Source organism: Podarcis muralis, chromosome 1 (assembly GCF_964188315.1).
Source record: "Podarcis muralis chromosome 1, rPodMur119.hap1.1, whole genome shotgun sequence".
Lineage (NCBI taxonomy): Eukaryota > Metazoa > Chordata > Lepidosauria > Squamata > Lacertidae > Podarcis > Podarcis muralis.
In genome coordinates this window covers 22,456,398-22,477,250 of record NC_135655.1, presented here as the reverse complement: position 1 = coordinate 22,477,250, position 20,853 = coordinate 22,456,398, and the positions used below count along the sequence as shown (strand labels likewise).

At 44.5% G+C, this 20,853-nt stretch overlaps 2 protein-coding genes across 4 annotated transcripts in view; one reads left to right on the top strand and one right to left on the bottom strand.

Moving 5' to 3' along the window:
- The window catches only part of RIN3 (Ras and Rab interactor 3), a 76,586-nt gene extending 57,207 nt beyond the window's left edge, over positions 1-19,379 (top strand). For 2 of the 3 annotated variants that reach the window (XM_028717298.2, XM_028717307.2), the window contains 3 exons: positions 7,592-7,723; positions 14,700-14,863; positions 15,893-19,379. In XM_028717298.2, coding sequence (XP_028573131.2) covers positions 7,592-7,723; positions 14,700-14,863; positions 15,893-16,201 — 605 coding nt within the window. In that variant the 3' untranslated portion in view covers positions 16,202-19,379. The other variant, XM_077924600.1, reaches the window with a different exon arrangement.
- LGMN (legumain) overlaps positions 1-20,853 on the bottom strand; it is a 248,047-nt gene that overhangs the window by 183,012 nt on the left and 44,182 nt on the right. The window lies entirely within an intron of this gene.

The following is a 20,853-nucleotide window of genomic DNA, read 5'->3' as shown; positions in this document are numbered from 1 at the left end:
CGCTGCTTTCACTGAGCAGCGATCCCTCTTGCTGTTCTGGCTTCTGAGATTCAGAATATTTTTTTTCTTGTTTTCCTCCTCCAAAAACTAGGTGCGTCTTGCGGTCTGGTGCATCTTATAGAGCAAAAAATACAGTAAGCAGACTTTTGCCGAGTCTACCTAGTTCAGCATTGTCTACCCAGACTGTCAGCAGCTATCCATGGTCCTGCAGCAGAGGTCCTTCACATCACCTGCAACCTGTCCATTTAACTGGAGATGCTTCACAGCAGTTTCCATATGAAACACAAATGGCTTTGGCCTGGTCTGCACACATTGCAACAAAAATGAGGAGGCAGTTGTATGGGCAGTACTATCTGAGACTGTAGTTGAGGGGTGTCACAATTTTAATGCACCTCTTCCTTTAAAGTTCCCTGCAAACACAACATAGTAGCAAAGGGATGGGATGTTTTATTTCTCTCTGTTGTGCTGGTATTCTATTTGCAGGGATATTTTTTGGAAGAGTTTTCAGAACTGTGAACCTCTGGTATGAAATAGGGATGTTGGAAATGGAAGCAGAAATTGTCAGTGTTTGCTTATTCATCCCATGTCTGGAATGGAAATCAGCCCTGCAAATATGGATGCTATTTGCTGTTATTGTTTAAAGCCTGCAAACAATGCATAATTGGTCACTCACAGCAACGCCCGCTCCCTACACATACAATATGCATTGCATTTTCTTTGCCTTGAAATGAATGGTGTGCAACAGTGTAATTAATTGTGCGGACAGAGAGACAGATAATGTAGTTCTTGTCAGAAGCCAAAGTGCAGTGGAATGGAAACACTTCTGAGTGTTGGAGCAGAAATCGATGCCTTCTTACACCCCTAGTCTGAACTGATACCAACTCATCCCCCTCTTCATATTTTGACCATCCTTTATCTGCAAGTTCATTGATCACATGTCATTATATAGTGGTACCTCGGGTTACATACGCTTCAGGTTACATACGCTTCAGGTTACAGACTCCGCTAACCCAGAAATAGTACCTCGGGTTAAGAACTTTGCTTCAGGATGGGAACAGAAATCATGCTCCGGCGGCGCAGCAGCAGCAGGAGGCCCCATTAGCTAAAGTGGTGCTTCAGGTTAAGAACAGTTTCAGGTTAAGAACGGACCTCCAGAACGAATTAAGTTCTTAACCCGAGGTACCACTGTAGATATATTTCAGTTCCAATCTTTATGACAGGAAAACAGCTGCAGATAAGTTCTCATATAGTCACTGAAGAGAGATTTAAATTATTGAAGACACTTAAACTGAAACTACATTGTAGCTCTTCTTCTTCTTCCTTTTATTCTTCTTCCTCCTCCTCCTCCTTCATGGCTAAATTCAGAGTACAGTACCCCATATGTACCTTTTGACTTATTTAGACATCTTGAGTTATTGGAATCATAGAATTGTAGAGTTGGAAGGGACACAAAGGGTCATCTGTTCTGACCCCCCTGCAGTGCCTGACTAGTTGATTTCCAGTTCTCATAGCAATGCATATATTATAACTGTTATCGCCTACCAGCCTTTATAATACATGCAGGGAAGGACAAGGGTGAAATTGCAAAAATTGCAAAGTGATCATTTGGAGAAATATTACCTGTGCTTATTAACAGCTCAGCAAGGGAACACAGCTTAGTAACAACAGCCATATAATGTCAAGCAAAGGTTAGATTTCTTGGGGCAAAACCCACAAAGACTTCTACTCATTAAAATGAGGAAGAGCATGGAAAAGCATTGCAATGGAAAGAGTTAGCTCTTGACTGATCTAGAAGGCCTGCTATACACACATATCAGAATAATATGGAGAAATTCTGGGGTGGCAGATAGGGGACAGTACCATTTCAGACTGCTGGTGAGCTATTATGTGTGCTCCATAGACAATTACCTGTTTAACTATAGTGGCTTTCCTCTTTGACATTCTTAAGCACATCTGTTTGGTCACTGTGAGAGCAGAATGTTGGACTAGATGGACTATTGGCCTGATCCACCAGGCTGCTCTTACGTTCCCTTGTTCAGGTTCCCCTAAACAAAGGAAATTTTCTTAATCTGTGGTGATTATGTGTTTAGAGAATGAAATAAAGATGTATTGCAAGGAAGAAATAAGTTTATTAGGCTTCTAGAATGAATATGGAAAGAGTTGTTCTGTCTAATTTAAGTACAGCTTGACCATCCTTAAGCTTTACATGTTCCCTGCTTCCCCTTGTACAGAGGCTGCAAACAATATCATCCTAATGTAACTGAGCAGATAGGAAAGTTGTATCTGTGACGTTCTGATTTAAGACCTTTCTAGAGTTAATGTAAGAAATTCATAGGTGATTAATGCCTACTTTGGCTGGTAGAATCAACTCTCTACTTTACATCAGGCCCAATCCAGATGGCCACTTAACATTTCACCAAAGAAGAGGAAACGTGTAACCAAAAAAAGAGGACAAGAAAGGATTCAGATCTGCATAAATTTCCATGCACACTTATACATAATTACTATAAAGAGAAATACATCTCATTATAGTAGATAAAACTGACCCGGTAACATGCATACTAGGGTTATAACTTTTTTACAACCTCATGTTGTAGCTTAGTTAGATGAACTTTTGCCTAAAAACAAAGGGATGATTTGTCATTTCCAAAGGTCACCCCAAAATCAGTAAATCAATTTTTGTATTTGCAACTGTACAATGTATTATGTAATGTGCATAGCATATATAATACAGTGTACATATAACACAATGTACATCACTTCTTATTGCTTAGAATAAGACACAGTTGCAGTTTTAGGAAGGTCCAGACAGCTGTAAAATAGTCCCATAAACAGTCCCATAAACTTTTTAAAAGTGCTAATACTTATGAGTAGTATATACAGTGATTACAGCTTTTCATTTAAGGGTGGCCTTTTTTCACAATTCAGAAGAATTATAACCCTTTTCAGTGTTTCTAAGCAAAAGTTCATCCCTTTATGATACAAGGAATTGTTTTTTTGAGGGGGGGGGAATCCAAAAAGGTATAACCATAGTGCATACTGGCTTGGTCTGCTGTCTAGGTGCTGACTGTTGATGGGCAATTTCAGGACCCGCCCTGCTCCCCTCGCTTTATATTTAAACTGGACAGCCCTTTGAATAGAGAACTGTTCTCAGTGAAGTAGAAGTAGAAGAAGAAGAGTTTGGATTTGATATCCTGCTTTATCACTACCCTAAGGAGTCTCAAAGCGGCTAACATTCTCCTTTTCCCTTCCTCCCCCACAACAAACACTCTGTGACGTGAGTGGGGCTGAGAGACTTCAAAGAAGTGTGACTGGCCCAAGGTCACCCAGCAGCTGCATGTGGAGGAGCGGGGAAGCAAACCCGGTTCACCAGATTACGAGTCCACCACTCTTAACCACTACATTATTATTTCTTCCATTTATACACTGCCTTTCATCGATCAAGAACACAGGGCAGTTCACAACAATAAAAGCAATAACACAACCAGCACAAGCATTTTTAAAATGAAAGGTTTAAAGCATGGCAATACAGCAGCAAACAGATCAATACAAGTGACCCCGCACAAAATGTCAGAGCATCCCATAAGCCTGGCTGAATAAATGGCCACTCTAAGCCAGATCTGAAGGAATGCGTTGGCCATATTAACTGCTGATCCTGCCCTTTCATCAGTGCCTACTTCTTGCAGCTAAATTTGGCCCTCCATCCACACCCACCTGAGACTTCCTCAGTACCAGAAACTGCAATACTGTACAAAGGAAACATTTTGCCAAAACACCCACTGAACAATGAAGCCTTTTTAAATGTTTGACAACCTGGCTGTGTATTTTTTGCACAGCAGGAAACATGACTCTCATAACGTACAGAGCCCAGCTAATAACAGCATAAGATTTTGTTTATAAAGAGAGTCTTAGCACTCGAGCTTTCCACCACTTTGTTTTAACTGAACTGGCTTTCCCTTTCTACATATATTCTCTGGTTTACTTAAAGTTTATTTATTTTTTGATGAGGGAACAGAAGAATATTTATATAAGGCTCCAGCTGAGTATAAGCGTCAGCTTCAAATAAAACCCCTGTTGACTTTGCCTGACATATAAGGAAATGTGTTTCATAGGAAATACTTGTAACAAGCCAATGGCCACAAGCTCATGCACAGCTAAGCATGTTTAAGCTTATTGATTTGAATAGACTAAAGTGCCCTTAAACATGGGGTGGAATGTGGCCAGTGAGAATCAAGGGAAGCCTATCTTCTATCACGGCAGCAAATTCACGGTGGGTATAATTTTAAAGGACCTTCAACATTTGGTCTTTTAGAGATGGATGGCTGTAATAGTAGTGCACGGAAGAAAATGATTGTGAACCCTGCAGATAGAAATTGAAGGTTGCTTTTGATGTTATTTTTCTTAATACATAACTCTCAAAATGTTTATAAGGAAATAATACACGCTTTTGGAATGTGCAACGGTGTAGATGAAAAACTGTCACATACACACTGAGATTCCTAAAGCATATCCACCATTCGTGTGTCTCAGATTTGCATCTGACCATTCACACATTACAAAAGATAGATTCAGACTATCCGTTTCTCCTTTCTTGCATTGGCTTACACAGCTGCTCCTGGGCCATTGAAGGGGTCAGTTGCATGACAGAGTTGTTCCAGACCATGCTTTTTTCTTTTTCTTTTTAGCAAGCACTGACTGTAGAAATCCCCTGTGCATCAGACTTTTTCATATACCGTATTTTTCGCTCTATTGGACGCACCGGACCACAGGACGCACCTAGTTTTTAGAGGGGGAAATCAAGGAAAAAAATATTATTCCCCCCCCCCAGCCCCAAAGAGCAACGGACAGGCTGCACGCAGCCTGTCCACTTCTCCCAGACCTTCTCGGGGCTGCGGGGGAAGCCCGGGTTCCCCCCCCCCAGCCCCAAAGAGCAAAGAAGCCAAGACAGCGCGCGGGGTCCATAGCTGCACAACCTCTCCAGCCAGGAGCTAAACCTCTCCAGTGCAGCTAAAGAAGAAGACAAGGCAGCAAGCGCGATCCATCCCGCTCGCTGCCTTGGCTTCTTCTTTAGCCTTGCGCAGCATCTTTAGTCTTGCGCAACGGGATGGATTGTGCATGCTGTCCACCGGGGCTGGACTAGATGACTCCTGGGGTTCCCTTCCAACCCTGCAATTCTATGACCTCGGAAGGTGTTTGGGGTCTCCACCACTGGAGGCTTTTAAGCAGCGGTTGGGGGACCATCTGCCTGGCGTTCTTTAGCTGTGATTCCTACATTGTGAGGGGGCTGGGCTAGATGACCCTCGGGTGGCCCTCCCAACTCTATACAGTCCTACAGTTCTGCGGCAGGAGATCCACAGCCACTTCACACAATGCCCACTCCCAATTTTCATTGGAGAGACATGTGGCTTCACTGTCTAGGTAGGTACCCCCCTACCTGCCACACTTCCCCCACCCCACTTAAGCTGGGGGGGGGGGAATCTGCTTAAGCCTTCAGCAGCGGAGGATCCATGGTCCCCTTCCTTCCCTCCTCCGTAGTTGCTTTGAAGGAGGAAAGTGGGAGAGGAGCTGCTTACACGAGTGTAAGCTGCCCCCCTCCCACTTTCCTGCTTCAAAGCAATCACGGAGGGGGGAATCTGCTGAAGCCTCCAGCAGCGGAGGATCCATGGTCCTCTTCCTTCCCTCCTCCGTAGTTGCTTTGAAGGAGGAAAGTGGGAGAGGAGCTGCTTACACGAGTGTAAGCTGCCCCCCTCCCACTTTCCTGCTTCAACGCAATCACGGAGGGGGGAATCTGCTGAAGCCTCCAGCAGCGGAGGATCCATGGTCCTCTTCCTTCCCTCCTCCGTAGTTGCTTTGAAGGAGGAAAGTGGGAGAGGAGCTGCTTACACGAGTGTAAGCTGCCCCCCTCCCACTTTCCTGCTTCAAAGCAATCACGGAGGGGGGAATCTGCTGAAGCCTCCAGCAGCGGAGGATCCATGGTCCTCTTCCTTCCCTCCTCCGTAGTTGCTTTGAAGGAGGAAAGTGGGAGAGGAGCTGCTTACACGAGTGTAAGCTGCCCCCCTCCCACTTTCCTGCTTCAACGCAATCACGGAGGGGGGAATCTGCTGAAGCCTCCAGCAGCGGAGGATCCATGGTCCTCTTCCTTCCCTCCTCCGTAGTTGCTTTGAAGGAGGAAAGTGGGAGAGGAGCTGCTTACACGAGTGTAAGCTGCCCCCCTCCCACTTTCCTGCTTCAAAGCAATCACGGAGGGGGGAATCTGCTGAAGCCTCCAGCAGCGGAGGATCCATGGTCCTCTTCCTTCCCTCCTCCGTAGTTGTTTTGAAGGAGGAAAGTGGGAGAGGAGCTGCTTACACGAGTGTAAGCTGCCCCCCTCCCACTTTCCTGCTTCAAAGCAATCACGGAGGGGGGAATCTGCTGAAGCCTCCAGCAGCGGAGGATCCATGGTCCTCTTCCTTCCCTCCTCCATAGTTGCTTTGAAGGAGGAAAGTGGGAGAAGAGCTGCTTACACGAGTGTAAGCTGCCCCCCTCCCACTTTCCTGCTTCAAAGCAATCACGGAGGGGGGAATCTGCTGAAGCCTCCAGCAGCGGAGGATCCATGGTCCCCTTCCTTCCCTCCTCCGTAGTTGCTTTGAAGGAGGAAAGTGGGAGAGGAGCTGCTTACACGAGTGTAAGCTGCTCCCCTCCCACATTGCCGCTTCAAAGGGAGCCCGGGAGGAGGGAATCTGCTGCAGCTTCCCCCACCTCCCGCAGAAGCCGCACACTCTTTAAAGGGGCGGTGCGGCTTCTCCTGGGTTTTCTAGGAGGTGGGCGGATTCCCCCACCTCGTAGAAAAGCCTGCAGGAGCCGCACAGCCTTTAAAGAGGGCGCCGCTCTTGGGGGCTTTTCCCCCAGGAGGGAGAAGGGACTGCTACAGCCAGTCAGTCCCTTCTCCCTCCTGGAGAAAAGCCCGCAAGAGCGCACGAAGCTTGTGCGCGGCTCTTGAGAGCTTTTCCCGCCTGCCTCCCCCCTGCATTCGCTCCATAGGACGCACACACATTTTCCCTTGCTTTTTAGGAGGGAAAAACTGCGTCCTATGGTGCGAAAAATACGGTAATGTAGAGGCTCATTGCAGGCAGGTTGAGGATGGTGTGGCTATTTGCTCCATTGGACCAGCCAGCACAGCATTTGGTTGGACACAGGATGGTGGGCTAGATGGCCTTTGGCCTTATCCAACAGGGCTTCCCTCATGCTCTGAAATTCATTCCAAAATACGATTTTCCAAGATACGCTTCTTTCTCGCAGTAATGAAGCCACTGGGAGAGTATGAAAACCTGTACTGCTGGCAAATTCATTTGCACATTTACATCTTCATCAGTCCTGTTTCCTAATCTGTGATTTGGCAGCTATGAAGCACAGCTGCTCTACAAAATCTGTGAGAAGGACTGATTTGCACATTAACCTAGGCTAATGTAGGTTGTGCATGGTGGGGGCCAACTGTTGGGCCCCTGTGCCTTCTCTTCTCTTCTCTTCTTTTACTGCATGTCGGTTTTGAATGTTGAAATCAGCTCTTAGCCTGCTTGGTTGTGTTCTCTGAATAGGCCTCTTCTTGTTTCAGGGAAGCTTTATGGGGCAGATGACTTCCTCCCGGTGCTCATGTACGTACTCGCCCGCAGCGACCTGCCAGAGGTGCTTCTGAATGTGGAGTACATGATGGAACTCATGGACCCTGCACTGCAGCTGGGTGAAGGTATGAAAGACCTCCTTTGTGGCAGAGGGAGGAGAGAGGATGGAGGTTCATAAGGGCACACCACAGGCAGAAATGAGTACAAGCTGCCCAGCAACCATAATTGTAAATGTTTATCCCAACTTTACATCTGCTCTTCAGCTGGTAGCCAATGGCAGGGCCGGCACCAGAGGACATTTGCCAAGGCCACCATGCTAACATTGGTAGCGTTTCTACTTTGCACAGAGTATGCAGAAGGATCAAATGCAGCCTAAGAGACTTATTCTGATTATCAATTAAATCTGTGTACCGCCCGTCATTCGTAGATCTGAGGGTGGTTCACAACATAAAATTACAATGTAAAAAGCACAAAGTAGATAATAAAAATAAGAACAACAGCAAACCAATAATCCCTCCTCCCACATTTAAAAGGATGACAATCAGCCAAAGGCCTGGTTGAAGAGGAACATTTTCTCCTGGTGCCTAAAACTGCATGGTGAAGGCACCAAGTAAGCCTTCCTGGGGAGACCATTGGACAAGCAGGGAGCCACTGCAGAAAAGACCCTTCTCATGTTGGCACCCTCCGGAGTTCTTGTGGAGGAGGCACACAAAGAAGAATGATCTCAGAGGATGATCTCATGGTCCAGGTCTGTTCATATGATCAGTGGTGGTCCTTGAGGTATTACGGTCCTCAGCTGTTTAAAGCTTTATAGGTCAGAACCAGCACTTTGAATTGGACCCAGAAACTAATGGGCAGCCAGTGCATTCAGGCCAGGATTGGCATTATGTGCTAAAACTGCCTTGTCCCAGTGAGCAACCTGGCCACTGAATTCTGCACCAGCTGAAGTTTCCAAACTATCTTCAGAGGCAGCCCTATGTATAATGCATTGTAGACTACTATTTATTCTGGCTCTTCAAGGTTGTGAAGGTCCCACTCAGGGTGCCATCCTAGAGCCACCATGGGCTAATCACCAAGATTCTCCCTTACATTTTTTATTTGTTCATTCTTCATCTCCTGAGATCCAAGGCCATGATCACAAGTGAATCTGGGGGTGCCAGATTCACATGACAGCAGATGGCCCTTGGATGGTGGGTGTGGGAATGCTTTTGGTTTGCACAACAGTTTGATTGTGTGACATAGGTTTTGGGGCTGTTATACCAGAGCCACTTCATACATTGACCTATAGTGGCTTAGAGAGAGCGAGAGAACTACCAATCAGGAAATGAATTTGGGACCTTTTGCATGCACAGCATGTTCTCTGCCACTGAGTGAGCTTTTCCCCTCTCTTCTTTCATGTGACCTTAACACTATGCTCAAAGTTTTGAGGAGGAAGGCATAACTGGGCAGACAAATGGAGAGCAGACAAAAGGAACTACTTCTTCACACACAGTTAAACTATGGAATTCCCTGCCACAAAATGGAGTGATTTCCTTCAACTTGGGTGGCTTTGAAAGGGGATTTGACAAGCGGTTGGAGGATAAGACTCTTGTTGGCTCCTGGCCATAATGGCTTTATATTACCTTCAGAATCAAAGGCAGTATGCTTCTGTATCCCAATTTCTGGGGAGCACAAGTATCAGAGTACCACAACACTCCTGTCCTGCTTGCTGACTTCTCATAGGAGTCTAGTTGGCCACTGGGAGAGTAGGATGCTGGGCTAGATAGACCTTTGGTCTGATCCACCAGGACTCTTCTTGTGTTTCCATTAGGGATATCAAAGGATTCCAATTCGCTCCGCTTTGGGGAGCAAGCCTATCCATTTCGGACCACCAGACCCATGCAAGGACCAGGACATAGATATGTGGAATTTCACATATGATGAACTGATGTATGCTAGGGTCTGGCAACATGCTCAAAAGATAGTCCAAGGACTGCCTTCTTTCTTTTAAAAAGTTTTACAGCTGCTTGGAGCAGCTAGTAACTTCACTGTGTCTTTGTGGTAAAAAAGGCCATTTGAAATGCTCCTAGGAAGACACTGTGCATCATAATGTGCCGTCCCTTCCTGGGGAATCATGCGGAGAAGATGGCTACCTTTTCTTCTGTATGTTGTGTCCCTGGGTAGCCTTACAAGGATGTTATGGATTTTTAAAAAAGATTTTTAAAAAGAAAATCTGCACATAAGTTGGACAGACCAGCCCATTTATTATTACTATTTTGCATATTGGAGAAAGCAACATGGGACAGAAATAGGCCAATTTGCCCATCTATGCCTTCCATCGCAGGCAAAGAAGAGTTGAGCGTATATTTATGATGACAACAAAAACAACAGAGTATAATTAAGGCTAATTACCAAATATATATATATATATACAGTGGTGCCTCGCAAGACAAAAAGAATCCGTTCCGCGATTCTCTTCGTCTAGCAGTTTTTTCGTCTTGCGAAGCAACCCCATTAGCAGCTAAGTGGATTAGCGCTATTAGTGGTTTAGCGGCTTAGCGGCTATTAAAGGATTAGCGGCTAAGCTGCTAAAAGGCTATTAGCGGCTTAGCGGCTTTGAAAAAAGGGGGGGGAGCGGGGGGGAAATGGCAAGACTCACAAGACATTTTCGCAAGCCCATAGGGAAATTCGTCTTGCTAAGCGCCTCCAAAACGGAAAACCCTTTCGTCTAGCGGGTTTTCCGTCTTGCGAGGCATTCGTCTTGCGGGGCACCACTGTATCTGGCTGTTCCTCTAAGGAGCTCCAAATAGGATACGATGGGCTCCTCTGCAATGTGGTATTCCATCTAGATTTGGCCAGATCCCAGGCTTGATTAGCTGTAAAGACAGAACAGCATCAAACACCATCATGCAGCACTTTTGCAGGAGCACCACAGCAGGGTTGGACACCCAGTTTTTTAATTGAGGCAGTTCTGCCCCCACCTCCATGTCCTTCAGGAACTGGTTGCCCCACCAACACATCAGTCTGTATATCTTTGAAGACTAAGGATTCTGGGAGGGCTTTAATTGTCACACCGATTAAAAGTGCTGTATCTTTAGTAACTTGCCACCTGGTCATATGCCCCAGGGATCCCCAAGGACACTTGCGCAAATAAATAGGTCCCTTTGACAGTGTTGCTGCCTAGGTAATAAAAGCCTAGCGATGCCCCCGAAGGGAGCAGAACAACATGCATTTGGAAAGATATTATTGTGAATGGTTGCAGTGCTTATTTTGCATACTTTTGGAGTTTTGCATAGAAAGGCCATAGTTTCAACCTTCCCCAATCAGGTGCCCTCCAGCTGTTTCAGAGTATAATCCCCATCATCCCCGGCCATTGGCCATGCTGGCTGTGGATGATGGGCATCATAGTCTAGGGCTCCAGGTTGTGGGAGGCTGTCACAGATTGCACCTCTTACATTTCATGACCTTTTGGCCTCGTCGTTGATGCCATTAATCGCTCTACACCTCTGTCTCTGTGTGTGCACAGGTAGCGCTCAGATGGTGTGCAATCTACCCTATGAAAGCTCATCACACCTTAAACGCCCCATTGAGTTCAGTGGGGCTTGCTTACATGCGTGGGGCTGTGCTGTAAATCTGCCAGCGTACGCTGTTCTGCTCCAGGTCCTTTGCTGTTGTTGTTTCACTGCAGCAGCCGAACCCAGCTAGCCTTCAGGGAAAACTTAAGTGAGTCTCCAAACACATCGGCTGCTGCGTTTTAAGAGCAAGCCATTCTTCTGAAAATATCGTTCTCCAGTGAAATGTCAGCCAAATTTATTTACAGTGCAATCCTAACCGTGCCCACTCAGAACTTGTAAGTCCCATTGAATTCAGTATATAGAAATTGACATATGCAATGTTTCCGGTGGTGCATTTTCTCTCTCTCTCTCTCGCTACCCTCCATGTGGGCAGGTAGTGGTGGCATTTGTCTTTAATGGGTTCAACCTGGACACAGTTTAGGCAAATACATACATGGGGGAAGTCCCTTTGATTATAACAGGATAGATAATTATGTGCTTAACTTTTTTCCTTTTGGATTCAGTGGGGCTTAATTTGTGATCAGTTATGCATCTTATGATTTAGGGTTTATTTAAATCATTCCCCTCCCCTAAAAGCAGTACAGCAGGCTTTTAAAAGCAGCTGGCAAAATTAGGGCTGCCTGTGATATTTAGTTGTTGCATCAAATTGGTTAGATTGGACAAAAATATTTGAGCTTTTGAGGTGCTCCTAATTTATCAGGCAGTAGATTTAAAAATAAAATAAAGTCATTAATTGTTTTTTAGACAAGTGTTTACAAAAAAAACTTGAGTGGCTAGAGTTCATTCCTCTCTTGCCAAGGAGAAGGGTGCTTCTGCTGAGGAGAATTCTTCTTCAACTCCTAATAATAAAAAACCCAAAAATTATTTCCTTCAGAAATATTGTTTTATTCACCTGCTGCTTTGGCATTATTTCAGCAATCAGTCTATTAATTAAATTGATTAATTTAATCAGCGAAAATGTTCACAATTAATGGACTTGCAGTGCAATCACATGCGTTTCTACTCAGAAGTAGAAACAATAGGACTTACTCCCAGGTAAGTGGGACGTCCAGGTATAGGCTGGTGTATAAATAATAATAATAATAATAATAATAATAATAATAATAATAATAATAATAATAATAGATTGCAGCCTTACTCCGAGGAAACTGTGTACAGGATTGCAATATTTGAGCCTTTTTAGTCAACTGACTAAATACAACTCTAATTATAATTCAGACAAATAGAATTCAAGAAAGATCTGATCCATCTCTCTAGTAGGAATTGCTAGATCTTGGAAGATTCTTATCCAGATTCTGTAAAAAACATAACAGATAATCTGTTGAATTGTGAACAGCTTCTGCAACGGCAAAAGCGCACATACAAACCACACTTCAAGTATGCAAAGAAACTAGCACAATGTTATTAGCAAATGGGTAGATGGGCACTAAATTACTATTTCAAAGGGAAGGGCTCTTAGCAATGGAGAGAAGAAATACTTGGGATGAGGAATTTTGCAAAACATCTGCCAAAGGGGAATGTTTGTACCTCTTGAGTTAGATGGAACTGGAAGGAACCAGAAAGTGGAGTGCTAATTATGTACTACTAATGGCAAGCTGCATGACAAGGTGATGTTCCTTGCACTATTTTGAATAGCAGATTGTGCAAGGATAAACCCAATCTATCTTCCTGCAACTCCGTTGTTGGTTCCAGAATTGTATGTTGCTTGGGTGCCATCTGCTGGCCACTTCCAATGATGGTAATATTTCAATATTTGCGTTTTCAGTCAGTCATTAACCATCATGTCTCCCTTTAAGGATTCAGGTTCCCCTCCTCTTCTGGCATCATGGGCATAGCCAAGGGGCTGCCCCTCCCTAAATCAATAAAAATCTATAAAAAATCATAGCTAACTGAGGGCCTGTCCCCACAACAAAAATCCTGGGTACGTCCATGCCTGGCACATAGCAACATATCTACCTACGCCAGCCAGAATAATTGCTCTTCTTGCTACCTTTATTCTCAATGACTGTCTCATGGATATTAGTGGTGATGGGAGCAGCAGCAGGTGCCTGTAACTTATCCCTGCCCAACTAAGCTTCCTTTGCAGGGACTGGCACAGTCATTCAGCAACGGTGAAATATGCAATGAGGCGGCAAAGCACTTTGTATTTTATAGCAGGTGTATTCTGCAACCTTTTCTTGATGAAATACAATACAATGCTCCCAGTACGTTTCTGAGCACAATTCAAAGTGTTGGTGCTGACCTTTAAAGCCCTAAACGGCCTCAGCCCAGTATACCTGAAGGAGCATCTCCACCCTCATCATTCTGCCCAGACACTGAGGTCCAGCACCAAGGGCCTTCTGGCGGTTCCCTCACTGCGAGAAGCCAAGTTACAGGGAACCAGGCAGAGGGCCTTCTCAGTAGTGGCGCCTGCCCTGTGGAACGCCCTCCCACCAGATGTCATAGATGAAAATAACTACCAAACTTTTAGAAGACATCTAAAGGCAGCCCTGTTTAGGGAAGCTTTTAATGTTTAATAGGTTATTGTATTTTAGTGTTTTGTTGGAAGCCACCCAGAGTGCCTGGGGAAACCCAGCCAGATGGGCGGGGTATAAATAATTTATTATTATTATTATTATTATTATTATTATTATTATTATTATTATTATTATTATTGGAATCATTCTGCTTTATTAGTTGTTCTGAGATGCCTACCACATTAATGCTGTCCGGAAGAAGCACAACAATAGTGGGACAGCCTCCGCTCTTCCCTCCCAGCCCCCCAAACATTTGTGGTTTGGAAAGTTACGGGATTTCAGCAAGAAGTAACAGCATATGCACTGGATGGAAAGGAGCACCCCAAAACATTTGCAACCACTAATAGTATTCAAAGAAGTTGTGAAGTGAGAAGTTAGGTGAAGCTTGTTGACAAAAAGAAAGAAACCAACCATTTGGGGATTGCTGGGAACTGTTTGAATCTCCTCGTGAGAATTGGTGTGATCTCCTCTTATGTACAAACCGATTTGTTCCAAGAGAGAGATATAATTACCCAGAAGACCTTACATCCTTTTGGCAGAAGTCTTTTAATTCCTTTTGCCACCTTTGATCTACAAAGTGTATTCTGCACTGTGCAGAAGAGAACTGCCAGCATCTCTGTAACAGCAGCTCTGCCTCCCCTAAACTGTGGACCAGTTAACAGATTCCAGATGGCATTGTCCCTTGCCATGTTAAGGCTCACTATATTGCTTTTTATAATCTCTTTTAACCTGGCTCCCATTTAGCAATATTTGCTTTGGTTGGTGAGAGGCCCATACCCTGAGGTTGGATAGTCACATGTCAGAAATTATTTTGCATTGCAGGGGTTTGGACTAGATGACCCTTGGGGTCCTTTCTAACTTTACAGTCCTATGATGACATATAACCTCCCCCATCGCATCAAGAACACAGGTAAACTTGAATGCACAATATAAAGGATGTCTAGAGGGGTCCTGTGTTGCATGAAGCAGTACAAAATCAAGACCAAGTGGTTTGGGCTCTTTAACTTTTTTTCTTTGTCTGTTTTTGTTAGGCTCGTACTATTTAATCACTACTTATGGGGCGGTAGAGCTTATCAAGAGCTATGATAAGATCACAGTCACTCGGCAGCTGAGCTCAGAGGTCCAAGATTCCATTCACCGCTGGGAGAGAAGGAGAACGCTTAACAAAGCCCGGGCTTCCCGGTCATCTGTTCAGGTTAGCAGATAAATAAATCAAGGAGAGCAATCTATCTTAACTTCATTATTTATTAACTTACAAATGTAATAAGCAGAGGCCACAAATCAGCTTAAATTGGCATCCTAGCTTACTTCAGCTTGTTGGTTTATTATTTGTAAGCTGCAGTGAGAGCCTGTGGTTTAGGGTGGCACGCATACATTTCAGAGAGAAATAGAAGCTAATTTTAAGTTCAAAGGCAGTTTTCAGCATCTTGTCCTTCAACCACATGGTGGCAGCAAAGCTCCCTTTTGCTACAGGAATAAAATACCATATTGGCTCTCTTCACCAAGGCTGTGTACTCACTATGCCTTTAAAGCACAGCCTTTCCCTCGAGGAATTCTGGGCACTCTCATTTGTTGTAAACAAAGCATACGCCATACCCTATTCCCCGGCCTCAAGGGATTTACAGTCTAAAACTCGGTTGGGAGAGAGTCCCTCAGATACTTGGCATAACATGCCAACTCATAGTCCCCATCTGCACAATACATTTAAAGAGTTGATTGAGAGACCCTTACTCCCCTCACAGAACTACAGTTTCCAAAGTGGCTTAACAGGCAGTCTTTTCTCCCTAGGAAACTCTGAGAATTATAGCTCTGTGAGGGAAATGGGGGCCTCTAGTCGTGCCAACTCTCAGCACCCTAAACAAACTGTAGGTTCTTTAAGGGAAGCCATGATTTAAAAGCATAGCGCAGAATGGGCCTCAGTCGTCCCTTCTCCAGGCTAAAAGTGTCTAATTCCTTAAAACTTTCTACATGACAGCCATTCGGATATTTGACGGTGGCTGTGGTACCTCTTAATCATCTAATCTCCAAGCTAAACAAACCTAACTCTTTCAACTTTTCTTTATAGGACTTGATATCCAGGCCCCTCGCCATCTTCACAGCCTTTATTGCTCATCAATAGTATGTTGTTGATTATGATAGATTCGCAGTATCTATTAGTGATCACTATCTATCAATTGTCATTTTAATATCTATGGATAACATAACCCACGCTCCTTGTTTCCAGGATTTCATCACAATCTCCTTTATGGAGGCTGAGGCAAACACCAGGACGCTGGCCTACCGAACTGACTCAACAACGCACCAGCTGAACCAGCAGTGCGCTGAGAAATTCGAAGTCCCAGAGCCTCAGAACTATGGGCTGTTTGTTCAGGTTGACGACAAGAACCTGCGGCTAGATGATGACGCCCTTCCTCACCGCATCAAATCCCACCTCCTGAGCAAAGAGCCCAAGCCGACTTTCCATTTTATTTATAAGGAGATGGGCGGAGAGGAACCACCGGTTCCCATTATCAAGGACCCAGATGTTTTATAACAGCAAAGCCGTTCTCTTGCAGCAGACTCGTTCAAACAGCCGTGGCATTTTTCATTTCAAAACTTCCTGATCTCCACCAGGTCACAGGAGCACAGCAAAGTGCATCTTCTGAGCGGAATGGTGATGGTCGAAAGCCTATGCAAATCTTCATCTGGGGCATTTCCTCAACAGAATTCATTTTGCACAGTAAATTGAATATTCCAAGCAGCTTTTACTCTTGGAGCGGGGGGGGGGGTGGACTTGAACAATTCAGAACCTTAAAACGTGAGCAAATGATGTAACTTTTGTGACAGCTGCCCTGGTACAAAGTAGGTAGGTTTGTGGTTATGGGCAAATGGCAATATATCAATCCATCCAGTTATCAAATCAACAGTATTATCAGAGAAGATCCGCCAAAGAAAATTCAAATAGTCTTCCTTGTAGTAGTAAAAAAAGATAATAAAGTGAATCTATGTGGCGTCCTTTCCTTTCTCATCCAAGGAAACAAATTTGGGACCAGTTCGCTGTTTCATGCAAACCAAGTATTCATGGTTTGTTTCTCGCCTAACAAATCATGATGATAATAATTATAATTTTATTATTTACACCGCACCCATCTGGCTGGGTTTCCCCAGCCACTCTGGGCTGCTTAAAGCATATCTAAAAACATAATAAAAACATCAGGCCTTAAAAACTTCCCGAAAGAGGGCTGCCTTCAGATGTCTGCTAAAAGTCAGATAGTTGTTTATTTCCTTGACATTTGAAGGGAGGGTGTTTCACAGGAAGGGCACCACTACCGAGAAGGCCCTCTGCCTGGTAAGCCAAACAACAAACCATAAGTGGTATTTCACACCTAATGCCTTGTTTTCCTGATTTGTTTTACCTCTATCCAGGAAATAAGGGGTAGGGGAGGAGCACCATGAAGACTTTTTAATAGCATATACTAGCACAAATCTTTGCATTAAACATATCATAATTTGAGCTATGGTTTAAAGTGACATGTGAACCACTTTTGACAAGAATCCAACATCTCCGCGGCGGGGTGCGCTCCCGTCGTTCGGTCCCAGCGCCTGCCAACCTAGCAGTTCGAAAGCACCCTCGGGTGCAAGTAGATAAATAGGGACCGCTTACTAGCGGGAAGGTAAACACCGTTTCCGTGTGCGGCTCTGGCTCGCCAGAGCAGCGATGTCACGCTGGCCACGTGACCCGGAAGTGTCTCCGGACAGCGCTGGCCCCCGGCCTCTTGAGTGAGATGGGCGCACAACCCCAGAGTCTGTCAAGACTGGCCCATACGGGCAGGGGTACCTTTACCTTTAAGGCAGACCCTGGATATAAAAGTAATGTGCCTACATAAAATTAAGTCTAAATAGACATTTTTAAAAGAGTTCTCCCCCGCCCCCGGGTATTTCTTTCCTACTCTTCCTTGTAACATTTAGTTCAGAAATAGGGAGCATTTGACTCTTCAGAGCTTGCTAAGCTACACTTCCCATCAGCCTTAGCAAGCATGGCCAATGGCCAGAGATGATGGGAATTGTAGTTCAGAAACATCTGGAGGGCCAGAGGTTCTGCACACACAATTTAGTTGGAAAAGAAACGTGTGAAATGATTATGTCCATTGCTCCACTTTGCCTTGCATCATTGGCTGTTGGTGACAGAGCAGCATGTGGTACAGTGATTCTACGTGGCTTTTTCACAAGCAAAAGACACAGAGCTGACACACATGAAGAAACAATGAGGGTTTTTTAATTATTCCACCGAGGACACAAATCAGAATCGAGAATCAGATCACACAGTGTGGTGGAAATGTTTTCGTCTTGAATCCACATCGAAGTCACTTCTCTTTACCTTCCACGAACATCCCACCTAACAGTTTAAGGGCAGGCAGTTTTGCACGGAGCGAGGGAGGCAGAAGTAGAGGAAGAGAAAATTGGAGGGCTGGGGCTGGGGGGGGGGATCTGTGTAACACCATATGCAGCTTTTGAGATGCTACTGGTGCATATTCTGTTGTTGGTCACCTTGTGTGGATAAAATGTGAGGGTCTTTTCGAAGTCTGTACAGCGGCCACAAAAACAAACCTAGGCAGCCTGGATGTAAGTTGTACAGCTCAGTACATATGATGTTTGCAGCATAGCCTTATAATCACACAATGCATACAGTCTTCCGATATTAAAAAATACACCCCCTGAGTGAATAATATTGGCCTCGTACATGTGGCTAATTAATTGTTACTCCCCACCCCTCTGTTCATTTGAGCTGTAGCAACTTCCATGATATGTGTTACACAGTTTTTCTGAGCAGAGAAGTTGTAAGTGGACTGCCAACTGCTGGGTCATATTTTGCATCAGTGATTTGAGTTAGATGTGCAGACATTGTTTCCTGCTGTGCAGGAAACAATGCCCTAGAAGAACAGTGTTGCTGGTCTACCTCTGTGACAATTCTGCAGTGAAAAGTGTGCTGGGGGCGTAACCTATCCCTAGAACTTTAGGTTAGAGTTAAGCTGTCTAAAAGCATTAGAAACAGATTGGCCACCCATTCACCCTGGGAAGCTGCTCCATAATTTTCTAAAGCACACGGTTACGTCCGACCCACTGACTGCTCCCTGTCTGTTGAGGCATGAGCTGTTTAGGAGCTTGAAATCAACCAGTTCTTTAGGAAGTTAGCTACTGTGCTGGACTGTTCTGATGATATCTTGAGGAGAAAGGGCCTTTTCTGTCACTTTATAAAAGGCACATCTTCCAACAACGTGTTTTTTTGTTTCGTATAGAAATATTTCATCTCCACCTTAGATATACAGAAGCAGTTTATCAAAACTGTTGCAATAATGCCTGTTTGTGTGTATTTATTTCCCTGTGTCACTGTATGTATTTTGAGCAATGTCTGGTTCATAATCAAAGACTTTGGAGGGCACAAATGCTCGCCGCAGTAATTTTGCTTGGGTCCTCTGCAACAGCTCAAATAAAGAAAGTCAAAGGTCACTGGGTGGCCTCTCAGCTATCACCCTACCTTTCATACTCAGGGCCTGGAAATGAATCCTCTGACTGTGTTGCCTGTTTAATCTTCTAACAATGCTGTATTGCTGTGTGATTTTATAATATAAAGCCATGCTGTTTAAAAAAGTTGTCATTGCTAACGTTCCTCCAAGAAAAACTGCTCCTGTTCCAAAAGGTTTGACCTTGGCATTAAAATCCCATACAAAAGGCTTCGGTTTTCCTTAGATGTCACTGCAATCCTTTTCTCCCTGGAAAAAAAAATGAGTCCCTGCAGAAGTTAGGGCATCTTCTTTGGCGATCACTCGTAGCTAATTGTCTGCCATTAACACAGTCTTAACGGTGTGTCCATAGGTGACTGTGGAGGCCAATTCTGGATCCACACGTCCTTCCACAGGGGGCACATGGGTTTCCGGGCGGGAGTTGATCATGGTGAGGGTTTGCCAAATATACCTTCCCCTTAGCTCGTTTCTCCTTTTCACCCAGAGTTTGTGCTTCTTCAAAGTCCATGACACCTTTGGTAAGTGGCCCATCTAGTCCAGCATCCTATTTCAATTATATGTCTTTGAGAAACAGGGCACCCTGCCTGTGAAACCCAGAGACTGCATATAGCCATGAAGACTAGCAGCCGTTGACGGACTGAGGGTGGAATTCAGCATTGCACTATGGAGATTGTTCCACCTGGCAAGCAATCCTTGTGCTGTTGGAACAATCTCTGCTCTCCTCCATGTCTTGGTCTGTGAGTTCTCATGACTCTCCAGAGCAGATCTGCAAGAGGATGCCGGCAGGAGTCCTATTCCACAAGCTTCCGCTGGCACAAATATTCAGTTGAATCTGACTCTTCTACACTATAAAACCCCTTTTCAAAGACTTGAGGTGCTGTCTGAAGAAGGACCACTTCCTTCTTGACCCTTCTGTCCTGTCTGCTCCATTTTGCTAGAATTGCACTAGCAGTGGCAAAGAGTACGATCACGTCAAGACTGTCACTGTTTTGTGGTAGGGAATACTAGTGAATTCAGGTTGTGCAATTAGTTGACCTGGTGCTTTTGTGCAACAAATCTGCTTCCACTGAACAAACAAATGTGCTTCAACTTTTTGTGGGAAATGCACGGGGATGTGGCTAATAGGAATTGCTTGATGCAACATCATATGACTTCAATGAGTAAGTGGTATATAAACTGTCAGGAAAGAGGGCATCTAAGTATGTCTTCATTAATTCATACCCAATTCCAAATTTTCCAGTCCCATTTCCTGTTGGCTATGATTCTTCATCCTAGGTTTTTTGTTTTAAGGGAAAAGTCCTTTTTCCATTTTTCCCATTCTTTTTTCAAACCAATCTCCAAAAGCTTAGAGGCTTTTTCTTCTGTGTTCATGTCAGCTTGTACACAAGGCCCTTTCTCTCTCAGCTCTCTCTCTCTGCCATCTCAGATGGTTTCTTAATGTCTCTGTTTATAATTCTATTCATCTCTTCCAACATCACAACCACATCAATTTGTCTGTTTTAGTCCTCCAGAAAGCTTGTGTGGATATCCACGCCATTTCATCATCTGCTGTTTCCCATTTTGCCTGTATTTTCTCATGTTCAGGCCACATCATCTTCCACAGGTCCTATGCATTCTTGAATCTGATGTCTCTCTGATGCATTCTCATTTACCATTCTGTACATCTCAGCCCTTAATTCTGTCA